We start from the raw sequence: 22,077 nt of genomic DNA on the forward strand, positions 1-22,077 counted from the left end.
CACGCACGCTATCCTGCTGCGAGAGTGATACTCCAAATCTCTGAAAATGCTCGCGGACAAATAACGCCACCCAAATGCTATATCTCAAATCGTCAAAAGCCAAAAACAACGCAGACCAGAATTAGAGCAACCTCCTGGAGGATAAATCCAGCAGTTTGGGTATCCTGAAAGCGTGATGCCAAGACCGTGATATTCCGAAGCGAAGAAGCAGTCCGTGTATTTCCTTTCTCTTTCATGTCATCCCCGAAACGCCAAACTCTGGTAATTGGCATCCTCGCTATCATGCAGTCGCGTAACAAGAAGTGTAAGGTGTAACTCCAGGTGGAAGCGTTTCATGTCATGGTCACGTTTGTATCCAGCCCAATTGATGTCAAGAATGTCCTGTGCCCAAAGGAGATGGTAACGCTATCCGGGGCAGTCCGTAGAGGCCGGTCGGCCGACATGCAATGCGTGGAGATGAGATCCTGATGGAAGACCATAATGGTATGAACATCCTCTCCAATGTGGCTGGAAAGTAGCGATCCGTCCGAGCGCTGCGTTTGGCCTCAACGACGAACGCTCTATCTTCGGCCTGATCGACCAGAGGAACCACCAACACGGCCAAAGACACTCTGCCGGCTTGGATTGCTTGCAGATGAACCACCAGTGGAGCCTGAACTTGGCGCAGCTGACGCGGATGCATCAGTTCCCGTACATCGCACACAAAGTCGACAATCAGCGGTACTTACTCCTGCCGCCGTATTGGTCATATTGACTCGGCGGCACAGCGCCATAACTACTGGTAGGGGTCAGCGATCATGCGATAGAGTAGGGTTACCTGCTCAGTGCGAACCTTGGCTGCGCCGGGCTGGATATCGGCTCCCGGTCTCGTGCAGAGACGGAGGACACGGTGGCCGCCGGACTAGGGTAGGCATACCTGGGATCCGCATACTCGGGCTGTTGGTATCTCGCATCTCTTGGCTCGCGTCCCTGCGGTGGCTGTCCAAATGATCCGGGGCCATAATTGTCCGCTCTGCTGGGCACAGATGGGGTCTGCTCAAAGGAAGAAACCGGCACATAGTAGTTGCCTTGCCTCACATAGCCTGGTGGAGCACCATCATTGGACTGTGGGTAGCTTGGGGCATACCGAGGTTCTTGGCCGCCATATGGAGCAGATACTGGAGGGCGTCCGTTGAATCCTCCTGAGGACATGGGTGCATCCGAGGGGAATGATGACCTACCGTCCGGCGCATAGCCTCTGCCATCAGATGGAAATGCTCTGCCGTCCGGCGGGTATGGAGCACGACTGTCCGGCTGGAAGCCTCCACGGGACACTTGTGGTGGTGGATCAATCTGCATTCTGTCCTGCATCCTCTCGACTGGTATCCTTGCTTCCCGCGAGGCTGGCAGCCCATATGGTCCATCTACTGAAGGGGAGTCTCCATCACGGCGGTTGTGCGAAGTGCGGCTCGCGCTGGATGCGTGGTACGTCGACGAGCCCACGTAAGGTTCTAAGAATGGGTCAGGTCCTGTATACCCTGACGCATCAATCGAAAGAGGGCTGTGACTACCTCGAGTGCCGGTCTGGCGCTGTTCTTGTCTCCAGCGCGCAGAGTCTGCACGCAAATCTGCAATCATGGCCTGCGAAGAATGTTAGCGCGCGCCAAGACTGTAGTGACGATACACCATACAGAGGTCAAATTCCTATAAGCCTTGATCCAGTAGCCTTGGACACCCTAATACACGGTAAGCATCACCGTCGACAGCCCTACGATGGGCGGTTTCGCGCTGACCTGGTTTTCGCCGGTGCCCAGTCCAGGCCGTACGGTCGCATCGTTGCCCAAGTATCGTTGGATGTCTGCAGAAATGACATGACGGTCAATACCATCGCCTGGCACGAACCACTGCCGTGCTATCTCCTGAGGCATGGCGGGCAGTCCTATCCACGGGTTGGGGGAGAAGTGATCCGGCGGAAATCCAATCCTAGGCGTGGCAGCCTATATGAAGAGAAAGCAACCGGTGCACTCCTGTGGGAGAAAGGGTGAAGGTTTGGGCCGCAGAGTCCTGTGGTATAATACGGGCCACGCGGTGGTGGGCGGTCAACAATGAAAGCCAAAGTGTGGCCGAGACAGTAGAGCCTGGAGGCTTTGAAAAGTCCAGCGATCCCGGTCTTGTGGCAGCACGGATCGGGCACAAGTGGTAACCCAAAAAGCGGCAAGGTTCGCAGATCCGGATGGTGGGAGAGGGAAGAGGAAAAGAGCAGATGGGCAGGCCAGGCGGCGGGCTCGCGGGTGATATTCAGCAAGGCGGCGGCGGAGCGAGGCTGAAGAGAATCAGGACGAGTGTGTGAGAGTGAGTGGGTGGTGGAAAGGGCGGGCGGGCGCGCGAGGGGCAGGGCAGGCAGTGGCAGCAGGTTCGGTTTGGGCGCCAAAGTGGCCTGTGCCCTATCACAAGGCGATGTTTGTGGCCTCCCGATTTGTGGATCCGACACGTCCAGCCAGAGTGTCCACCTGTCTGCAGAGGCACGCTTTCACCGGCGACGACGGGCTGTGTCGGTGGCTTGCCAGTCGGTCCAGTTGCGAGTGGGCCGAGGACCAGAGGTTTTGAGGAAGAGCTGCAGCGTCGGCGGCAGTCTGGCACGACGACGGCCGCCTTTGTAGACGAGGTATAGCGCTGCACGAGATGACGGCACACAGCAGCGCGGGTGCAGCATGCGGTGGTGGTGATGACGGCCTGGTGGCGACTGCATTCGACCGCGCTGGGGGTGGTGAGTGGTCCGCATGAGACGGCGTCTTCACCCTCAAAACAGCTGGGACACGATAGTACATGATTTACGCAGACAGTTTCACAATACTATTAGGTTTCGACAGTCTCGCGACATCCCAGCTATTTTGCGGATGAGGCTACAAGCAGGCATGGTTGGGCATCGATGCTTTACAGCTCGCGCTAAGCGTGTGTTTGCTGCCCATCTCGTCAGCTAATCACCGCTGCCATCAACGCCCTGACTGCATTACTCCCTCCCATACAGTAACCCCTTCTAGGACGAGTATTGTTGTTATTGTTCCACCCGGTATGTCCTGATCACGAGACCTACGATCACCGTCGTGAAGCCAAGACCGACGCTGTGAGGCCGCTCAGCTGCTGATGGGAGTACATACAGCTTGCGTCTCCTCAAGCACCACCTCTCGCCCACTACATATTACTACTGTATCCTGTGCAGCGGTGGGCCTTTGAGACACACGTCGCAGCTCATGGCTCGCCGCCCATTCGCCTCACTGTAGCACCGAGCAGTGTGTCGTGTAAGCCTGCGATTGGGGACTATTTTAGCGGTGCGAGAAAGCACTTTCGGCCCTCTGCATCTGATTCTGCATTGCAGCTCGCCGCGCTATCTGACAGCAAGGAAGCCCGGTCTTCCTTAGGCATTCATTGCTCGACTACATCCAACGACTCCAATCAATATCCTCACCACTCGTTGGTGCTCATCATTCCGACACGCACCGCCCGCTGGCAGAATTCCGTTCCGGACGTCTCCTCAAAGTCTGGCCGCATTATTGATTGCGCGGACGCGGAATTGCCATCTGGGAGCGTGGATGCGGATCTCTTCGCCAGTCTGCGCTTGCACCGCGATCGCGACTTCCTCCTTGGTCAGTTTGATCAGACTTCCGCGATCCTGTGAACCAGCGTTAGCATGTGCTGCTCGACCAGATCCTGCTGGCTATGGCCTACCTGATGTGTGAATCCACCGCCATCAGTTGGAAACAAGTCTACTTCCACGCCTGCTTTCAAGTCCAGAGGGTCATTCTCATCGACCAAGGTATCCTTGTCGGAGAACTCGGACGAAACGATCAACCTCACGGCATTTGCACCACCGAGCGATATACTTTTCCGCACACGTGCTTTGGCTACGTCAAGCTCGTTCCGGTAGCGTCTGACCCACGCATGGACCTTTGGGTATCGATCTTCCGAGAAGACCTCCTTTGTCGGGTTAAGATCGTTGAGGAACCAATTCAAAACCCAGACGCCTGGGTTCGCGTTAAGATGGGCTCTCCCAGTCTTTCAAATCTTCGTGGTGATTTGCAAACTTACCTTCCAGGTCAGCTAGTGATATTGTCTCGGTGCCGGCTACCCAACTCCTGCCATCTATGAACAAGGACTCGATGATATCGAAACACTGCTGCATATGGATGATGGCCTCAGGTCGCCAAAGTCTCGCATCGTCCAAGTCCCACTGCGGTCCAAAGAAGCCCGCCCGGTCCTTTTGAAACGCTGGTGACTTCATCAGAGCTGAATCTCGAGGGATCTGTCTCACAGCATGTTGAAAAATGCTCCCGTCAATCGAGAGCTTCTGCAACAGCTGTGCCAGTCCATTCGTCTCCGGACTCGAAAGCCCAGGATGTTGCGACGACGCCGGAAACATCTCCTCAAGCTTTGATATCATCAGACGGGTGTCCAAGTAGACATCCCGACCAATCGCCATGACCGGCGAGCGTCGATACTTCACGCCCAAAGCATCGAGGTCAGGCCGTGGGAGGATTGGTGGCTGGATCTAGCGGTGCGAGCGGCGTCAGCATTTTCGTGGACATATTGATGCCCTATATGACGAGCACCATCCCAGATGCAACATACACATTCTGCGTGGTCGATATTGCGGAGTGTCAGGTAGGCCTTCACGCGTCCTGTGCATTACACTCATCAGCAGTACTCTCATTCATCATCATCTGCAATACTGTACACACTGCCATAAGGAGACGCCGGATACCAAAACAGAGCAATCACATTAGGTGCCGAAGGAGCCTCGTTGGTGCCCGACATCATTAAGCTTAAAGCCACTCGCAATGAACAGATACAGGGAGGATGCTCGGGATCGGAGGTCGATCTTCATGCAGGTTGGGGAGGGTGGCAGCTGTCAAGAAACAGTGTTGCTTCCCACTATAGGTGAGGTTCTTGTGAAGGATTGTGATATCAGGGTCTGAGGTAGCAATATAAGAAATGGTCCACTGACTCGTATTTTGTTAGAGAGGAATTGAGACGGGACATGAGCCTCGCACCTCGGACGTCATTCGCTGCCCCGCACGTGATGGAAAATAAGAAACAAGGGTCTACGTTCATCAGATGTGCTTCTTGTAGGTCGAACACGTCAATCCCTATTCGATGTCTTGATGGGTTCTTCGTACGGCTTCTGTCAGCACGTACAAACGTCCGCAAGGGAAGGAGATTCCATCCTTGAATAAAACTATCTCATAGGGAAGGGCATGCTATCTGTTCCTCGTTTCACTTCTAACAATCTGATTTTTCATATTCCAAAGGCCAATAATAAGGAGATGATACACCCTGCGGGAAAGGCTATTGTCATCGAGTTCCCGTGATCACGTACTCTTCGATTCGTGCCTTCAGAGCAAGTGGCATCCGTCCGAGAGAGACACGGATACTTCACATCGCCCTTCAACGCTCCTGATACCCACGCTTCCGATAACACACCGAAATCACATCTCCATCTCCATCAGATAAACGACCTCCATTCAGAATCACATCCCCCAACATCTCCTCCCAACCATCCTCCCCGATCCCCACGACCTCCAAGATCTTCAAACACCACCACCAAGCGCCAACACCAACAAATCCCCAATCACAAAACGCTATTATATCCCTCCTAATATAAGTTTGGGCGTCGATGCTAATAAGACGCGAGACTTTGAGTCCGTTTAATTTGTAGGAGTGGGAGAAAATCAAAGTATGATCTGTGTCTACTCTGGACGCGCATCAGGAGGGAAAGCTTATCGGGGGCGTGGTAGCGCTTGCTAGACCTTTGTGCTGGACAGAGTGCTGGTCCTGCAGGCGTCCTCTTGGGATTCGGTGCTTGCGATCACATCCCATATGAGATGGTGATGGGGAATTGGGTGTCAGAAGATTGATCTCCATTCTCACAAAGTATTCTTTCGTGCTACTGCTCCTCTTCGCGCCGCCGTGCTTGTTGCAACAAAGGAGAATTGGATATGTACATACATGCCGCTTGGAGAAGAGCACCTCACGCTGAGCTGTACAGGAGCCCAAAATTGGTTTAAACGTCTTTTGCATGCCGTCCTTCCATCTATTGACCAGGCGAGATGAGCATGCCCTTCTTTGTTGCGTCGTGCTCCCATCCACCGGCCAGTGCCTCACCACCCTGTCTTCTCGTGTTCTCCGCTATTCTTGCCTCGAGCTCTGGTCGGAAATGTCTGATGAGACCCTGAATAGGCCATGCGAAAGCCTCGCCCAGAGCGCAGATGGTGTGGCCTTCGACTTGCTTGGTAAGTTCCTGCATCATGTCGATTTCTCGTGCACGGGCTGTGCCGGCCTCGAAACGCTTCATGATTTGGTCGGTCCACTTCGAGCCTTCACGGCAGGGTGTGCATTGACCGCAAGATTCGTGGTGATAGAACTTGGAGAGACGAGAGATGGCGCGGACGACGTCTGTTGACTGGTCCATGACGATGACGGCGGCCGTTCCAAGACCAGATTGGTTGTCCTTGAGGCCATCAAAGTCCATAATCTGGTCGTCGCAAATCTTCTTGGGCAGGATTGGGGTAGATGAACCACCAGGGATGACAGCCTTGAGGTTGTCCCATCCACCTTGTACGCCGCCGCAGTGCTTGTCGATGAGCTCCCGCAGAGGAATCGACATCTCCTCCTCGACAGTGCAGGGGTTGTTGACATGTCCAGAGATACAGAAAAGCTTGGTACCAGAGTTTCGCTCGCGACCGAAAGAGTTGAACCATTCGCCTCCTCTCCTGACAATAGTTGGGGCGACCGCGATAGTTTCGACGTTGGCAACAGTGGACGGGCAGCCGAAAAGACCAACAGCGGCCGGGAACGGCGGCTTTAGGCGGGGCTTGCCTGGCTTGCCCTCGAGAGATTCAATCAAAGACGTCTCCTCACCGCAGACGTAGGCGCCCATACCGCGGTGGACGAATACGTCAAAGTCGTAGCCAGAGCCGCAGGCGTTCTTGCCAAGGAAACCAGCTTTGTAGGCCTCTTGGATGGCGCGCTGCAGTACTGTAGCTTCGTGATAGAACTCACCACGGATGTATATGTATGCTGCCGTGCACTGAATGATGCAGGTTAGCCAATGGCTCAGTCCAATATCATTATATCTTCAACGTACGTTCATAGCACGTCCAGCAACAAGACATCCCTCAATAAGTTTGTGGGGGTCCTTGCGCATGATTTCTCTGTCCTTGCACGTTCCAGGCTCTCCCTCGTCAGCGTTGACGACGAGATATCGTGGCTTGGTGTCCTCGTCCCATCCCTTGAAGTTCATGAAACTCCACTTCATGCCAGACGGGAAACCGGCACCACCACGCCCTCTTAGACCAGACGTCTTGATCTCAGAGATGATCCAGTCGTGACCTTTATCGAGAATCTCCTTCGTCTTGTACCAGTCACCATACTTCATCGCGCTCTTGAGGTCGGCACCGTGGTGGCCGTACAGGTTGGTGAAGATGCGGTCCTGGTCCTTGAGACCGCCATGTCGGTGGACTGGAGGTGCGTCTTGGACAGTGGCCATTCCTCGCTTTTGCTGGCCATCCTGTGAGACTGCCTGTGCCGAAGCAGTGGTAGAGAGTGCGCGTACGGAGGCTTTTGGGAGAGAGGAGGTTGTGGCGGAGGAGCGCAGGGCGGCCTTGCCGGCGGGGGTAGACAGCATGGTGGTAGATGTCAATTGGCGCTGTCAGAGGGGAATTGATCGTGTGCGGCTTCGTCGCCTGGACGTTGAACGCTCTGGGCGTGTCTGTGAGGTTGATGGCGGCGAAGAGGAAGCGTTTCGAGGTGAAGCAAGTCGATGATGCTGACTTACTTTGCCGTCTGATTGGCTCGCTTGACTTTCTCGATTTCGCCGAACTCAATCTGGAAGTCCTGTCTTCACGTCGCCTCCTATCCTCCTCTTTCACACTCATGTAAACCGCATAATGCGATCCGGGTCAACTGTTCTTCATGGCATTACTATCGACTACCCAATTAAATCGCGGAAGCTCTCTCCAAAATCAATCAGCGGCGTCGCAAACGCGAAACGTGGAATACCTGTACCATCCGAACAACAAGCTTGGCCTCCTGTGACAATCGGATCTAGAAGGCGTCTTCTTGTCTCTACGTGTACTAAAGTAGTGGAATGAAGTCCCTGCAACATTCTGAGGCCCATATGCGGAAACGAACTCTTAGCATGGCTTCTTGTGATGGAGCGCTTATTGCCGCGTACGCCGTAGGACCTTCAAATACATCCGCAGTCCGAACGTTGTGACGAGTCACTCTCCTTCTTCAGAATCTACAATTCGAATGTTCGAGCGTGCTTGAGTCGTCTAGCATGATCCTCGTCGATAGTCTAACATCCAGCACTTTCGGTCAGCAAGCACAAAGACACTCCATAGAGCGCTGCATGGGTTGCGAAGTGAAGCTGCCCGCGTCATTCACTTGACGCAACATATATTTCCTGCGCTAAGCGAAACTAAACTTTCTCCGCAAATCTCACACGCGACTCTTGCAACAGCCACCGCACGAGCGACACGGACAACACAAACGGCGTCGAGATTGCACAGGTTCCAAAAGTGAACAACCCCCTCTTCGCCCGCACAAGTACAGGCACTACATGGCCTTCAACAACATGAACTCCGAGCCTCGAGACGAAGACCTCCTCGATCCAGCCACCACTGAGCGCAAGATCTACATAGAGCGTAGCACCGGCCTCGAGCGCGAGATATGGCGCCCTGGAGATGGCGACGGTGACCAAGGCACCGACTACTTCGATCGGCCGGGCCCTCCACTTCCACTTGAGAAGCGCTGGCGACTATTCCAGGTAGGTACAACATCTCGACGGCATGATTAGCTCCCACCCCACCGCTTTGGACGTCGGCCAGCCGGCAGCATAATGAATTGTGGGGATGATCGTGGCATGTGTTGTAATACTGACATCCCAAACAGAGCGACATCGGCACCATCACTGTCAAGAACCAACCGCCCAGGTTTGTTATGCTCGACGATCGAGCAGTCCACGAGGTCCTCGAATCAGACCTCCCACGCGCGAAGCTCTCACAGAACTGGCCACACGAGTTCGGTGGTCCAGCCAAAATCCGCACTCGACGTATTCATCGTGGCCGACCTGCCATCAAGGATTCAAACGCCGAAGGAAATGCCAAGTATCACACTGGTGCCACAGGAGGCGGCAGAGAGCCATATATTCTGTCCGGTGAGAGGGACTACCAGCCTGTGCTCTATCGTTACGAGCCTCCTGGATTGGATGGGTCGAAGTTCAAACGCAAACGCATGCCGTCTTCAACTTCAGAAGAGTACAACCCAAGAGGCCACGGACACAACCAGTACACGCCGAAAGACATGCTGGTCAAGAATGGCGCAACGTCATTCAGTCTGAAGGAGAAGAAGACGCATTTGCCACGCCCAAGCAATCCCTTTTCCACAGGGTCAACATCGCCATTCGGGATGTCGCCCGCGGAGCCGTCGATGGGTATGAGTCTAGAGAACGGCACGCCACGCGACAGTGAGTCTCTGGGCCCATTCGACCCGAGCGAGGTAGGGATAGCATCCAATCGAGCGGTTCATTCATTGTGCTGACGTTCATACAGGTCCCACCGAACATGGGCTACATCGAACGTCGAACCTTCGAGCAAAAGCTCGCGGCTCAAATCCTAAGTGGCACTCAGACGGAGGACGATGTGAAGAAGGTTGCAGGCGAACTGTCAAAGGCTCACGTCAAGATCAGACAACAGACTCACGAACTCGAGCACCTCAAAGGAGCCCTGGCCGTGGATCCAAATGAGAGCGCTTTGAAGGCTGAGAACAAAAGGCTCAAGGCACAAGTCGCCAGAAACGAGCAGAAGACATCCCAGCAAGCTGCAGAGATCGCTTCGTTGAAAGAAGAGGTCAACGATGGCAAAGCAAAAGAAGCTGCTCTCCAACGGGAGATCGATGCAGTGCGTCAGGGCCAGTGGTGGCATACAGGCTAATTGATCTCGCCTGCTTTGAGCTACACACGTGAGAATGGTAAGACAGGGGGACTCACCACTCACAGCATGGCGAAATCATCGATACAGGGACTATCATGGAACCGAACCCTCGATCCCTCGTGCACACCAGATCATTGCACGTGGGATTCTGCGGTACCCGCGACAGATCGACATGGACGGTGTGCTGATGTTTGCTTTGGCTAAAGCACACTTCGGCCTCTCGCTTCCACATCGGCAAGTCCATAACAACTCTCTATCCTCAAAACATCCACCACCGAAACTCTCCTCCACTCTCTCGTCCTGTGATCCATCCTCTAGCTCACACCCATCAGCTCCTTCATCCTCAACGACATCCAATATCCCATAATTGCCGCCTCTACCATCGTGACAAGCCGGACTATCGCAAAGAAAGTTACGGCACGCCCCGAGCCTCCTTCCCAATACGGAAATAGCGCGCCTGTGACAATCACGACATCCGGCCCCAGGAACTCGTGTGCAGCAACGATGGCCCCAGCGGGATCGTTGGTGCTGGTCGCGTTGGCTGGGGTGATTGGCGATGGATCTTGCGTGCGCGCGCTCGCTCGCTCGTGCGCTGCGGCAAAGCACTTCCTCGGAACGTCATGTCGATGTAGATATAGAGCTGGGGTCTTTTCCTTTTTGTAACACGTTTGAGAGCGCGTTTTTGTTCCCTTTCGACGCTGCTCTAGATTGAAGCCTTGCGGTCGCCATGGCTCTCAATAATACAGGTATGATGGCGGTGTCCCTGGGACGTGGGCAGTGGACCTCCAGCTAACGAGAGTATAGACGTAACGGGGGGCACTCTGTCCAACGAAAAAGACATCAGCGACGAGAAGAATGGCCTTCCCTCCGCCACGGACTCGCCTAAGGCTGGAAGCGAGCAGTTCGAGGAGACCTACGGCGTCAACGAGAACAAACTGCTCCGCAAGCTGGACCTACACCTTTTGCCCGGAGTCTGCGTCCTTTACCTTCTCTCGTAAGTGATTCTGCGCTCGTCGTACTCGTTGTGTGCTCTCAGGAGCGTTCAGAGGTCCTCTTTGGCTTCAAGTTGTCCCCTCCTGAGACTCAATGGACCCCCATGATCGACCCTCAAACACGACCAGTCCTTAAACTGACGAGTAGAAAGCTTCCTTGATCGCTCAAATACGGCGAACGCACGTTTAGAAGGCCTCACTGACGACCTCCATATGACCGGGAATCAATACAATACCGGCCTGACCATGTTCTTCGTCGGCTACATCCTCCTCGAAGTCATCTGGAACGTCATACTCAAGAGGATCGGCCCCAAGCTCTGGTTACCCATCGTGACTCTCGCATTCGGCATCGTGTCCACATTGCAAGGTGTGGTGCAGTACTACGGGGGCTCGTCCGGTGTTGCAGGTTTCTTGGTCGTGAGATTCTTCCTTGGTATTGCGGAAGGCGGACTCTTTCCTGGAGTCGTCTTCTATCTGTCTATGTGGTACAAACGAGCAGAGAGACAGTACCGCGTTGCGTTGTTCTTTGCCATGGCGTCGTTGGCTGGTGCTTTTGGCGGAATCTTAGCCTATGGCATTGGATTTATGAGGGGCGTTGGTGGATACAGCGGATGGGTGCGTTGCCCATTTCCCTGATCTGATGGTTTCTTACTGACATTCTAACAGCGATGGATCTTCATTATTGAAGGACTTCTGACTTGCGTCCTTGCTGTGGCGGCCTTTTGGTACACTGCCGACTGGCCCTCCAAGGCGAAATTCCTCAGCGAGGACGAGAGGGCTGCGGTCAATCACCGTCTGAAAGACGACAGCGATGCTACTCAGCATGAGGGTTTCACTTGGGCCAACGTCTTGGAGGCTATTAAGGATCCAAAGGTTTGGCTGTACAACTTGGTGTTCCACACGCTGAGTTTGCCCCTGTACACCCTGTCACTGTTCTTGGTGAGTTCAAACAAATTCTCAAGCGGCGAATGGGCGACGTTACTAACACCAAGACCTAGCCATCCATCATCAAGGCTCTAGGCTACTCGTCCTGGGAAGCCCAACTGCTCAGCGTCCCACCGTACGCCCTCGCCACGATCCTGACTGTCGGCTACGCAATCGTCTCCGAACGAGTCGGTATCCGCTCCCCTTTTATCATCGCCTCATCCCTCATCGCAATCATTGGCTACTGCATCCTCCTCGGCAACACCGATCCCACCAAGAAGCCTGGCGTGAGCTACGTTGGTGTCTTCTTCGCCGCCGCAGGAATCTACCCATCCGTCGCCCTCGGACTCAGCTGGCCAGCCATGAACGTCAGTGGCCAGACGAAGCGTGCAGCGGCCAACGGCATGCAAATCACGATTGGTAACCTTGGTGCTGTGATTGGAACGCAGTTGTATCGTGATAACGATGGACCGCGATATGTGGTTGGACATGCTGTCGCTTTGGGATACCTCGTTGGCAATATTGTGGTCGTTAGTATCATCTGGGTGTATTTGACCAAAATCAACAAGCAGAGAGATGAGAAGGCTGCGCAGACCCCTGAGGTGCTTGAGGGAGAATGGCAGGGGGATAATGATCCGAGATGGAGGTTTAGGGTGTAGATACTTGCTTGTGGGACGAGCGAAGGAATGGAGATTGTCGATAGGAGCTATACCCATATGTACGTACGTTTGATGCTTTCGATCGAGTCTTTCACTGCTCACGAGCAGGCTCCTGGCTCTCCTTCGACAGCTTGGGCCTAGAGAAGACGAGTTGGTTGGCGACGAAGAGGCCTCTGATCTCAACACCAGTAAGACGGAGCCGGATATCTTGCCTTCGACTCCCTTCCCCGATTTGGAGGCCGAGTTCGAGAAGAAGATCCATCCGACGTAGGCCACTATTACGATGAACTAGGCCGTCACTCTCAAGCTCAGCAAAGGGAGGTCAACGACTGGCCGCGAGAGTGGAACGGACGTTCAAGGCCTAGTCGATTTGTTAATCGGAGGGATGACACTGTAAGATCAAACCATGATTGGCTTGACGAGGGTGGGTGTCAAGTGTGGCATCAGGGGCTTGGATGTAAATCTCTGCTCTTAAAGTTGATGTCGTACAAATTAATACTATAATACAGTCATGAAATCTATATCTTTCGTCCATTAAGGCTTCCAGGCACTCCGTAGTCATGCAATGCAGCTCGCTGTTGTCACATGCAAATCCTCCAACATCTCCCCCTATTCAGGTGAAAATTTGCTCAGCTTCCGGATCCTCGCTCCATAGATGAAGTACACAATCGGCACTGGAAATAGTGCTAGACATAGAAACCCAAGCAAGCTCATCGCCCAAGGCACTCCCAAATTCTTGAACATCTGCGTGGCGAAAAGGGGGAAGCCGGCCCCAACCCACGATCTGAACAACGTATTCGCCGCGATGGCGCTGTTGGCGTTCATCTTGTACACATCTATCAGATAATTTAGCCCTTGCAGGAAAACCATCATGAGGCCCATGCCAATAGGGGCAGCGGCAATGATTTGTGGCCAGGGGGTGATGCTCGGGAAGCTCGTCCAGCCGAACCAGAACAGCCCTATGGGTAGGATGCCTCCACCGATGATCATGGGGATGAGGCGCTCTTCGGGAACAATGTGGCTTTCCTGTTCCATGACGCGTTTGAGGCGGGTTTTGGAGATGAGGGCGATGAGGAGGCAGCCGATGATTACGCCGATGAGGACGCTGAGGAAGGGGAGAGCGCCGACGCCGAGGTTCCAGCCGCGTTCCATTTGGAAGGAGACAGGGAAAGCTTCGAAGAAGCCGTAGATGAGGCCTAGGAGGACATGTTAGTTGTGGTTGCGATGATATGGCAAAGCGGGGGCCGAGGGAGGGATGGAGCTCACCGTAGATTAAAGCGATGTAAATCGTGACGAGGACGAGGATTGGCTCGAGGAGTAGCATCTTGAAAGGTCGGAGCAAGTACTTCTCAGCGATCTCGTGCAAGTTGACTTCCTTCTCGTCGGCTGGGGCATGAAGCGCCCAGTTACGTGTTTGATAGCGCAGCTTCTTGGCCTTGCGTTGGAGAAGGACAGGAGCGAACGTCTCTGGAATGACGATGAAACCAATACTACCGAACAAGGCTGCCATAATCAAGGTGATCCATTGCGTCCATCGCCAGCCGAGATGGCTCATGGTGATAAAGCCGCCGGTGATGGGACCAAGCGCCTAGCGTGTTAGATTGGCATGATACGAGATCGATGGGAACATACAGGTCCACAGAACGTGCTTGCACCGAAAATGCTCATAGCAACGCCCCGATTGATAGGATCGAAGAAATCCGCCAGCGCACCACCCACGATCGCCAACGGAGCGCTAGCAAAGAAACCTCCAAAGAATCGACAGATCATGATCGTCTGCAGGTTCTGGGCCACAGCCACCGGAATCTGGAAGATCGCGAAGATAATGTAGCCTACGAAGAGCGGTGTCTTGCGGCCGAAGAGCTCACTAAAGGGTCCCCACACGATAGGTCCAAAAGCGAAGCCCAGAACGAAGAGGGCGGTGCTGAGCGTGACGACTTCTGTTCCAACGTGGAACTCCTTGGAGAGCGGTTGGACGGCGGAGCTGAGTACTGACGAGGCGAAGGTAACGACAAGGGTCATCATGCCCATGCAGACAGCAATAGCCCATTTTCGTTTCGGGTTCCAGTTCATGGGATTCTGGATAAGATGTTAGCGAGTATCCTGATCAAATATCGCTGTCCGTTTCCTGCACATACCAGTTTATCATCGGGTCCATCCCAGCCAACGACGTTGGGGTCTTGGTCATTCTCATCCTCCTTGCCAGCAGCTTGACTCGGTTGCTGTCTTTCTACATCGGCGTCTTCATTCTCATCTGTTACTTCGCCATCCTTCTCTGCGTCCTTTTCAAGATCCTCGCTTCCTTTTCGATGTAACGTGCTCGTTTCTGAGAGTTGTGAACTGCGTTGCGTGTCTGGCCGAGGTGCACTCTGGGATGCCATGACTCCTGACGAGGCCATGTGCAAGCAATCAAAGCAGATAAATGGTCTTTATGACCAGGCAATAGGCTACTTCAAGTCGGTGTCATTGAGATGGTGTGAAGTACCTCTTCAAGTACTACTGGGGATGGCTTGGCTTTTGTACATATACATTACGTCTTCATAGACGCATCGTCAACACGGGCTCATACTAAACCTTCTCGCCCGAGGTGCTCTTATGAACTCGAATGGTGACGACATGTGCAGGTCCTTTTCTGGAGACAACTTTTAGCGTGGCAGACGGCAGACAGCAGACAGAAAGGCTGGCTCGGGCGACTCGGCAGACCCGGTTGCGAAGTTTCGCTCTTAGACTGCATCTTATAGGTCCACCAAATCATGGAGAGAGTGTAGATGCGTCACCGAAGTTCCTGAGCCTACCGTCATGCGGCTTGTATCCGATAAAACGTCGTACGAAGAGAGTTCGCACTTTCGGTGCTCTAGTCTATGCCCGTGGTTGGCGAACGTGTTTGTCAGGCTTCGCTCGTTGCACCCTGACAGGATTGTTCAACGAGATTCGCAAGGTGTATTCAGACTGCTAAAATCGCGCGTCTCACATCCCGCGAGGAATTCGAAAGTGCAGGCATGTACTTTGACATCGAGAAACGATCGATCGATATGACGTAGTCGTAGATCGAGTGAATAGAGTTCAGCCTCACTCTAGCGCCGCGGAGAGCATCTTGTGGGATCGCGCTTTGACACCAGGGTCTTCGATCGCACAGATGGGATGATGAAAGCTGAACTTGCGTCCATTAGCTGGGAACTCAATAGACATGTCGAATTCCTGAGAAGCTGGCTGACACCATTATATATCGTTATGGTCGACACCGTGATACCTAACTTCTGGTGGCCTTGCCTGATATTTGAGGTCAATTTGATGTAGGCTTTCGGCTCATTGAGACGATACATACCTACCTTTCTATACCATCGGTCTCGCAGCATCCACCAGGGGAGGAGGTATCACACCCAATTGAGCCATCTCCTGATACATCTCAAACACACTCTCCATGGTATCCACGAACCCACAGAACCCAAATCTGCGCGTTTTGGCGATAGACGGCTGTGGGTTTGCGTACAGGAAGTCGCCCTGCTCAAACAGGTCGCCGCCAGCATCGTCGAATGGGTTCGCCGTGATCTTTCCCTTCGATGCTTGCATGATCTTCTCCCATGCTGCGTGATTCTTTGGGTCCTTCGACCAGTCCACAATGGTACGCGATAGCTTGATTGCGAGTGGCGGCCCATATCCGAGTGGAGATTCTTTGCCGCCGGCCAGTTCGATGCTCTTGAATTTCGCTTCGTCCAGCTCCGGGCCCTCGACTCCTTTCTGGACGCCGTACCAGCGGGCAAGCTCCTCCCAAAACCTGTCCCAACTGATTGCACTGCCATCCTGGGAGTTGAAAGCTTGGTTGGCGCACGTTTCTTCTAGGACTGCCCACTCCGAGAGGTATCCAGTAAGTTTAGCGCTGGACTGAGTGTATTGATGTTGCCACTCGTCGATATCTCCACCAAAAAAGATCGGTTCATTGTTGGCAGCTTGCACTGCAGCAAAGATGGCAAATGGCAGGAAGAAATTTATACCGGAGTTCGCTGTAGCACCGATAATGCCAAAGGGTCGAATGACGTTCCACTTGGTGGTTGGATGCTGTTCGCAAAATTTCAAAAGAGCGTCCTCTTGTGGGTAGTAGAAGTTTTTTGTCACATGAGTTGGCCGCGGGTCAGACTCGATAAATGGCGTTCGTGCGCGGCCAACGTGGACGCCGTAGTGTTTCCCACCAGTCTGGAGAAGGATGCGCTTTGGTGCGATGTTCCTGATCTCGAGTGCCTGGAGGAACTTTTCAAAGATGGGTACATTGGTCTCGATCAGGGCGTCAGCCATGGAAGGATCCATGGCAGACTTGCCCTTTGGATGAATGTATCCATAGAAGAACACATGGTCCACACTGCGAACGCCAGCCTGTTCGAGAGTCGTGGATGTTTCGTCAGCGGACTTGGACAGGTCTATTGGGACGTGCTGGACTCGTGCTTGTTGCTCCGGCGTCATGAGCGACCACATCTCCTCAGTCGGAGGCTTGCGTGAGAGGGCGTAGATGGTCTTCCATCGTTGTGGCGAGTCCAGAAGACAACGCAAGGTGTTGAAGCCGGAAATCCCAGTGGCTCCGACGATGATTGCTGTCAAGTCCTTGATAGATGTGTCAAAGTTTGGTAGATTTCTGTAGATGCCAGATTGGCGAAGAGGATATTGCTCGGAACCCATCACTGTTGCTGGAGCAGAGGCGATGAGAGGTTTGAGCGTAAATGCGCGAACAGATTGGTTTGGGGTTCGCTCGTGGACTTTATACAACAGCTTCGCATTGCGAGGAGCGTCGAAAAGAACCGCATAGGATGGGTCGACAACGTCACGGTCTGTACCTCATCGACACCTTTGAGGCGCACTAGAATGTGCCAAGAAGAGGTGTATCCACAGCCCATGCATATGTACCTGACTGATATCGGGCTGATGTTGAAGGTTTTGTCCACGTTGTAGCTATTCCTGGTCGACAGAATCCGTAGAATCTCGTCTTCAACAGCGATAGATAAAGGCTGTGCCACCAAGGTGAGCCCATGCGTCGGCGTATTTTTTGCTTTTGTAATAAAGGGCCAACAGAGGCCCACATTCTCTCCTCTGCAGGAAGACCATTGTCTTGGCGGCCCGCCACCAGGTGCCACGACAGTATCTTGTTCGGCGACACGGTGAAGACATGCCGCCGTCGCTTGTCACTCTGTCCGAATCTCGGCGTGTTCTGTCGTTCACGTGCTGAGAGGATGGAAGTGAGACGTGAAGAAGGCAGTCGTTGTCACAAGAGAAGCACGGACCATCCGGCTCGCCCCGCACGGCTTTGGTCTCCGACTTGCACTTCACTTCGTCTCTTGTCGCACACCTCATTGTCCAAACTATGCACCACCATTGCTAACCATGGGATCCTCAGTCACTCTTGACGCGGTCGCGAAAAAGATACCGCGAGACGTTGCGCGTTTTCATCAGGACACCGTAGCTGACCTCCTCAAACGACCACACATCGGCTTCCCAGGCGCGCAGCCGGTCTCCTTCGCCCGGAAACACTTGCTCGAGCTTGAGGGAGCCGACTACTTCGTTGCCGAGAAGACCGACGGCATCAGATGTCTCCTCTACCTGACTACAATCCTGGACGGAACAGGCAAGGAAATAGAGGCACAGTTCTTGATCGATCGCAAGAATGACTATTACTATGTCGAGCCGGGGTACCTGCACATCCCTCCAGTAAACATGAAGCCTGCCGCGGGCGAAAAGCCGTATATGCTATACAACTGGCACATTGGCACCATCTTGGACGGAGAGCTGGTACGAGATCGATACCCGAATGGCAAGGAGGAGCTCACGTTCCTCGTGTTCGATATGCTGGCCTTGGACAACGAATGTATCACTCACCGCACATTCGATACGCGTGTTGGCAAGATTGGAGTCGTACTCGATCCGCTGAAGGCCTTCATGCGTGACTATCCAGCCGACGCCAACGAGATGCGTTTCCAGTTGCGTAGAAAGGATCCACAACTGGGATACGCTGCGGAGATGATGTTCAAAGATGTCATCCCAAAGTTGACACACGGAAACGATGGCCTGATCTACACGTGCCGGTCTACACCCTACGTTGCCGGCACCGACCCTCACATCCTCAAATGGAAACCGCCGCACGAAAACACGATCGATTTCCGACTCCAGCTTGGATCTTTCCCACTCGAAGAAGACGATGAAGGCACATACGAAGACTTCGACCAGAAGCCTGAAATAGAACTCTTGGTCTATCATGGCGATCGTGATTATTACAAGAAATTTGCGGATCTTTACCTGGCAGACGAAGAGTGGGAAGCGATGAAAAGCATGAATGAGGCTTTCGATTGGCGGATCATCGAATGCTGGCGCGAGGCGGACACTGGGCGGTGGAGGCCGAAGCTCGATGATGGAAGACCACGTTTCCGAGACGACAAAGAGCACGCGAATCATATTTCCACCGTGGACAGCGTTCTTGAAAGTATCGAGGACGCTGTGAGTGAGCAGGATCTTATTGATTCTGCGGGTCGCATCAAGGCTGCGTGGAAAGAGCGCGCAGCCGTTCAAACCGCCCGAAAAGAGCACGAACAAAAGAAGCGGCAGGAGGCGTTGAAAGCGCAACAGGCTCAAGAAGCGGCGCAACGAGCATCGGCTACAAAGATTGGCAATGAGGCCAAGGCGGAAGAAGATGATGACCAGCCAAGATACGAGGATTGAGAACTGGGTAAGGGAAAAGGCGTTTGACTGGATAAGGGACACAGCATGATACCCATTTGATCTCCGTTGGAGTTTCATACAGCTACTCTACAATGATTGTTGGCAATTTTAACAACCTCGTTCCACGTCTACTCCTTTACTCGCTGCGGCGCCTTGAGCTCTTCGGCCGTCAGATGGTCTCGCATTGACGGGCTCTCCTTCGCCAATGATGTCGCAAGCGTCTTCGGGTCACTGAATTTAACTTGCCCCTCAGTGATTCTCGTATCATCCATAGCCCCAAGCCGTTGTAGCTCGCGCATGACATACGCAGTCACCGTGGCCACATCGCCAATATCAACATTCTCATTGGCTTTGAAAACATTCCGCCATATGGCCGCGGCCAGCACCGCATCACCCTTGATCAACCCTTCGTCGTATCCCAACTGAACACCCCTCCACTGCAGCCACAAATCTTTCAAGTTCTTGTTCCTCACACCTCTTGCTGCCATGCCATGCCACGTCGCCATGCGATCTTCCGCCGCGTAGAAGAAGTGGTCGAGCAGATTTTGGTGCCAATCCTTGACATACTTCTCCGGGAAACATCGAAATCTCACGGTGAGCATCCACATGTGTAGGAAGAGGACTTGTGCCCAGGAGTTGAAAGTTACTTCTAGACCCAGGCCGTTCTTCGTTTTGGACTCTAGCCACCATCCGCTACCTTGACCTAAGTGGTCGCCTGATTCATTCATGAGTGGCGTTGCGGGTGGGTTCTCGAGCGCTGAGGGTATCGTGTAGCTGCATTGTCGACTGCATTCTTGGAAGAGGTCTTCGGTTCCACCGTAGGCAATGTAGGGTTCAGTCGTGGAACGGAGGGCATTGGTCTTGCGGAGTTGGGCGGCGAAGTTTTGGAAGGCAGGTGTGTCGATGTTCTTTTCGTGTGCCGGCTGTGGTGGAGGTGGTGGTCTCTTGGATGGTTTCTCCTCAGCCTGACTGCGTGTATTTATGGTGAAGCTCCGTTGTGCTGGCTGGTAGACTCTGGCTGATCTGGAAGGTGCTTTCTGGATATTGAAGCGAGACTGTTGACGTATAGCCCGCAGGCACGATGAGCAGACCGTGTTGGTTGCCATTGTGAAATATGGTGTCTTGTGGATGGAGATGAAAACCGCGTTCAATGTCAAGATCTCAAGTGGATGATCTCACGACTAGCTCTCGGATTAAACTTCACGCCAAGAGATCTCTGCCGCGGAGGTGAATGACTAACGCGATCCTACCAAACCTCGTCCTCTCCCCTTGGACATCACCTTCTTCCACCAACAACAACAATATCCTACTTTTCGTTCGCGAAAGACATGAACGATAGATACATGCCAGAGCAGAGGCGTCGACTGATTTTGCACTTTAGACCTGGAGTTTCAGTAGCAGCTACGCAATACAGGACGAGCCGACCACTTTCTGAGCAACGGCGCTGAGGAGGGAAATTGCGCCTTTGCTGTCTGGTCTGTCGACTACTTTGCGTTTCTCTCGAAACTGAAGAAGGCTTGTCCGATTCCCCAATCCAAGACATCTCAAGACGAGTTCCACCATTGCAGGAATATTTGGAACTCTGTCGGATACTCAGCTCCGTTCAGACCATTGATTCCGATCAATTGTCCTGTAGCTCCACATACTTTTCTCGGGTAGTGGTCAACCCGCTTCAGACGATTCCGACACAAGGCTTTCAACGCTCAAACGATATCCATATCAAAGATGCGCCAAGCAATAGCACCTTACCTTTGGGACCAGTCCTGTTCATGTGTCAAACCAAGTCAGTCAACGAACCCAGCCTGTTTCCGGTGTCAGCGAAGATTTATGATCTTCTTTGGAACGCTGAGGGGAGAAGCTTAAGCTTGAGTGGAATTCTGCTTTACAGGATCCTTGTGTGGAGTCGTTCGTCCTTCTAAGGTTAGTAACGAAGGCCAAGTCAAAATAACGACATCACCACGTTCGCTTATACCTGGTCTAAGTTATACTGCCATAGTTGCAGCATGTCCGTGTTCATTTGCTCCGTTAAGCTGACGTTCCAATATTGCGAAGGGCAATCGAAGGTTTAATTCCAAGGTCGATGAGAGCACATGCCGATAAAATTGAACAATGAGCGGCAGAAGTCGAGCATATCGAGTGGCAACCGATATCATCATGGACTACCGGAATAGAAATACCACGAGAGGAAAAGCACCGAGCAATGTTCATGCCACATATGTCCAGAAAGTTCTACTCACCATTGAGCTGCTTGAACAGAACTGAGCCCTTGCCGACAGCTGCCATTTTGCACAACAATGACGCCCTACGCCCGCTCGAGCCCAAGTTTCAACGATGCGGTTATCTCATGCCCGGCGGCTACGATCTTACCGCCTGTCTTGGCCAACATCACAATAGTCAGAGTCCATGTATCACAGACCTTGCGATGAGATTTGACATCCCACATTCCACGAGGTGATGGATTGAACACGTTTTCTACTACATGAGAATATATGGGGCACCATGTGATGGAACGTGACTGTCACTCTGGACTGATTCAACATGTCTCCACAGGTGACAATGACGCTCAATCTTCGGTTCACATAGGTCATCAACATACGGCCTGGACCTCTCCAGGTTGCTCTCGAGGATGCGAACTCCACATTTGTTTCAGCCAGACCTCAGCCCTCCACTGGGGTTTAGGAATGCATTTCTCGATCACGTTCTGAGCAAACACGTCTGTCTCCACAACATTCGCGAAGCTTGCGAACACAGACTTTGCATCAGGTCCACCAGGTTCCCTGCGAAGGTTAAGCGTTTCATCGACACTGTCTTGCGACATACCATGACTGGCAACCACAA

At 53.2% G+C, this 22,077-nt stretch overlaps 9 protein-coding genes across 9 annotated transcripts; 3 read left to right on the forward strand and 6 right to left on the reverse strand.

The window, feature by feature from the left end:
• Positions 1-560: 560 nt before the first annotated feature.
• Positions 561-1,907, reverse strand: M409DRAFT_63403 (uncharacterized protein; the record flags this gene model as incomplete). The annotated part of the gene is made up of 6 exons (XM_033815587.1): positions 561-667; positions 729-775; positions 833-1,490; positions 1,551-1,620; positions 1,671-1,715; positions 1,773-1,907. The coding sequence occupies 6 exons, from the start codon at positions 1,905-1,907 to the stop codon at positions 561-563; spliced, it is 1,062 nt and encodes a 353-aa protein (XP_033672736.1).
• A 1,604-nt stretch (positions 1,908-3,511) lies between these two features.
• Positions 3,512-4,791, reverse strand: M409DRAFT_18081 (uncharacterized protein; the record flags this gene model as incomplete). The annotated part of the gene is made up of 5 exons (XM_033804345.1): positions 3,512-3,649; positions 3,706-4,001; positions 4,066-4,525; positions 4,606-4,655; positions 4,716-4,791. The coding sequence occupies 5 exons, from the start codon at positions 4,789-4,791 to the stop codon at positions 3,512-3,514; spliced, it is 1,020 nt and encodes a 339-aa protein (XP_033672737.1).
• Positions 4,792-6,067: 1,276 nt separating this feature from the next.
• On the reverse strand, positions 6,068-7,660 carry M409DRAFT_50478 (uncharacterized protein; the record flags this gene model as incomplete). The annotated part of the gene is made up of 2 exons (XM_033811547.1): positions 6,068-7,063; positions 7,121-7,660. The coding sequence occupies 2 exons, from the start codon at positions 7,658-7,660 to the stop codon at positions 6,068-6,070; spliced, it is 1,536 nt and encodes a 511-aa protein (XP_033672738.1).
• Positions 7,661-8,611: 951 nt separating this feature from the next.
• M409DRAFT_18083 (uncharacterized protein) lies at positions 8,612-9,968 on the forward strand (the record flags this gene model as incomplete). The annotated part of the gene is made up of 3 exons (XM_033804346.1): positions 8,612-8,803; positions 8,929-9,534; positions 9,588-9,968. 3 exons carry the CDS (start codon positions 8,612-8,614, stop codon positions 9,966-9,968), a joined length of 1,179 nt encoding a protein of 392 aa, XP_033672739.1.
• A 727-nt stretch (positions 9,969-10,695) lies between these two features.
• M409DRAFT_63405 (uncharacterized protein) lies at positions 10,696-12,543 on the forward strand (the record flags this gene model as incomplete). Its single annotated transcript, XM_033815588.1, has 5 exons — positions 10,696-10,714; positions 10,941-10,962; positions 11,113-11,575; positions 11,627-11,899; positions 11,959-12,543. 5 exons carry the CDS (start codon positions 10,696-10,698, stop codon positions 12,541-12,543), a joined length of 1,362 nt encoding a protein of 453 aa, XP_033672740.1.
• A 609-nt stretch (positions 12,544-13,152) lies between these two features.
• Positions 13,153-14,924, reverse strand: M409DRAFT_18085 (uncharacterized protein; the record flags this gene model as incomplete). The annotated part of the gene is made up of 4 exons (XM_033804347.1): positions 13,153-13,739; positions 13,810-14,131; positions 14,176-14,622; positions 14,682-14,924. 4 exons carry the CDS (start codon positions 14,922-14,924, stop codon positions 13,153-13,155), a joined length of 1,599 nt encoding a protein of 532 aa, XP_033672741.1.
• A 952-nt stretch (positions 14,925-15,876) lies between these two features.
• Positions 15,877-17,211, reverse strand: M409DRAFT_18086 (uncharacterized protein; the record flags this gene model as incomplete). Its single annotated transcript, XM_033804348.1, has 1 exon — positions 15,877-17,211. The coding sequence occupies one exon, from the start codon at positions 17,209-17,211 to the stop codon at positions 15,877-15,879; it is 1,335 nt and encodes a 444-aa protein (XP_033672742.1).
• A 699-nt stretch (positions 17,212-17,910) lies between these two features.
• M409DRAFT_18087 (uncharacterized protein) lies at positions 17,911-19,239 on the forward strand (the record flags this gene model as incomplete). The annotated part of the gene is made up of 1 exon (XM_033804349.1): positions 17,911-19,239. One exon carries the CDS (start codon positions 17,911-17,913, stop codon positions 19,237-19,239), a length of 1,329 nt encoding a protein of 442 aa, XP_033672743.1.
• A 128-nt stretch (positions 19,240-19,367) lies between these two features.
• On the reverse strand, positions 19,368-20,345 carry M409DRAFT_18088 (uncharacterized protein; the record flags this gene model as incomplete). Its single annotated transcript, XM_033804350.1, has 1 exon — positions 19,368-20,345. The coding sequence occupies one exon, from the start codon at positions 20,343-20,345 to the stop codon at positions 19,368-19,370; it is 978 nt and encodes a 325-aa protein (XP_033672744.1).
• Between the last annotated feature and the right edge of the window lie 1,732 nt (positions 20,346-22,077).

Source organism: Zasmidium cellare (assembly GCF_010093935.1).
Source record: "Zasmidium cellare ATCC 36951 unplaced genomic scaffold M409scaffold_4, whole genome shotgun sequence".
NCBI lineage: Eukaryota > Fungi > Ascomycota > Dothideomycetes > Mycosphaerellales > Mycosphaerellaceae > Zasmidium > Zasmidium cellare.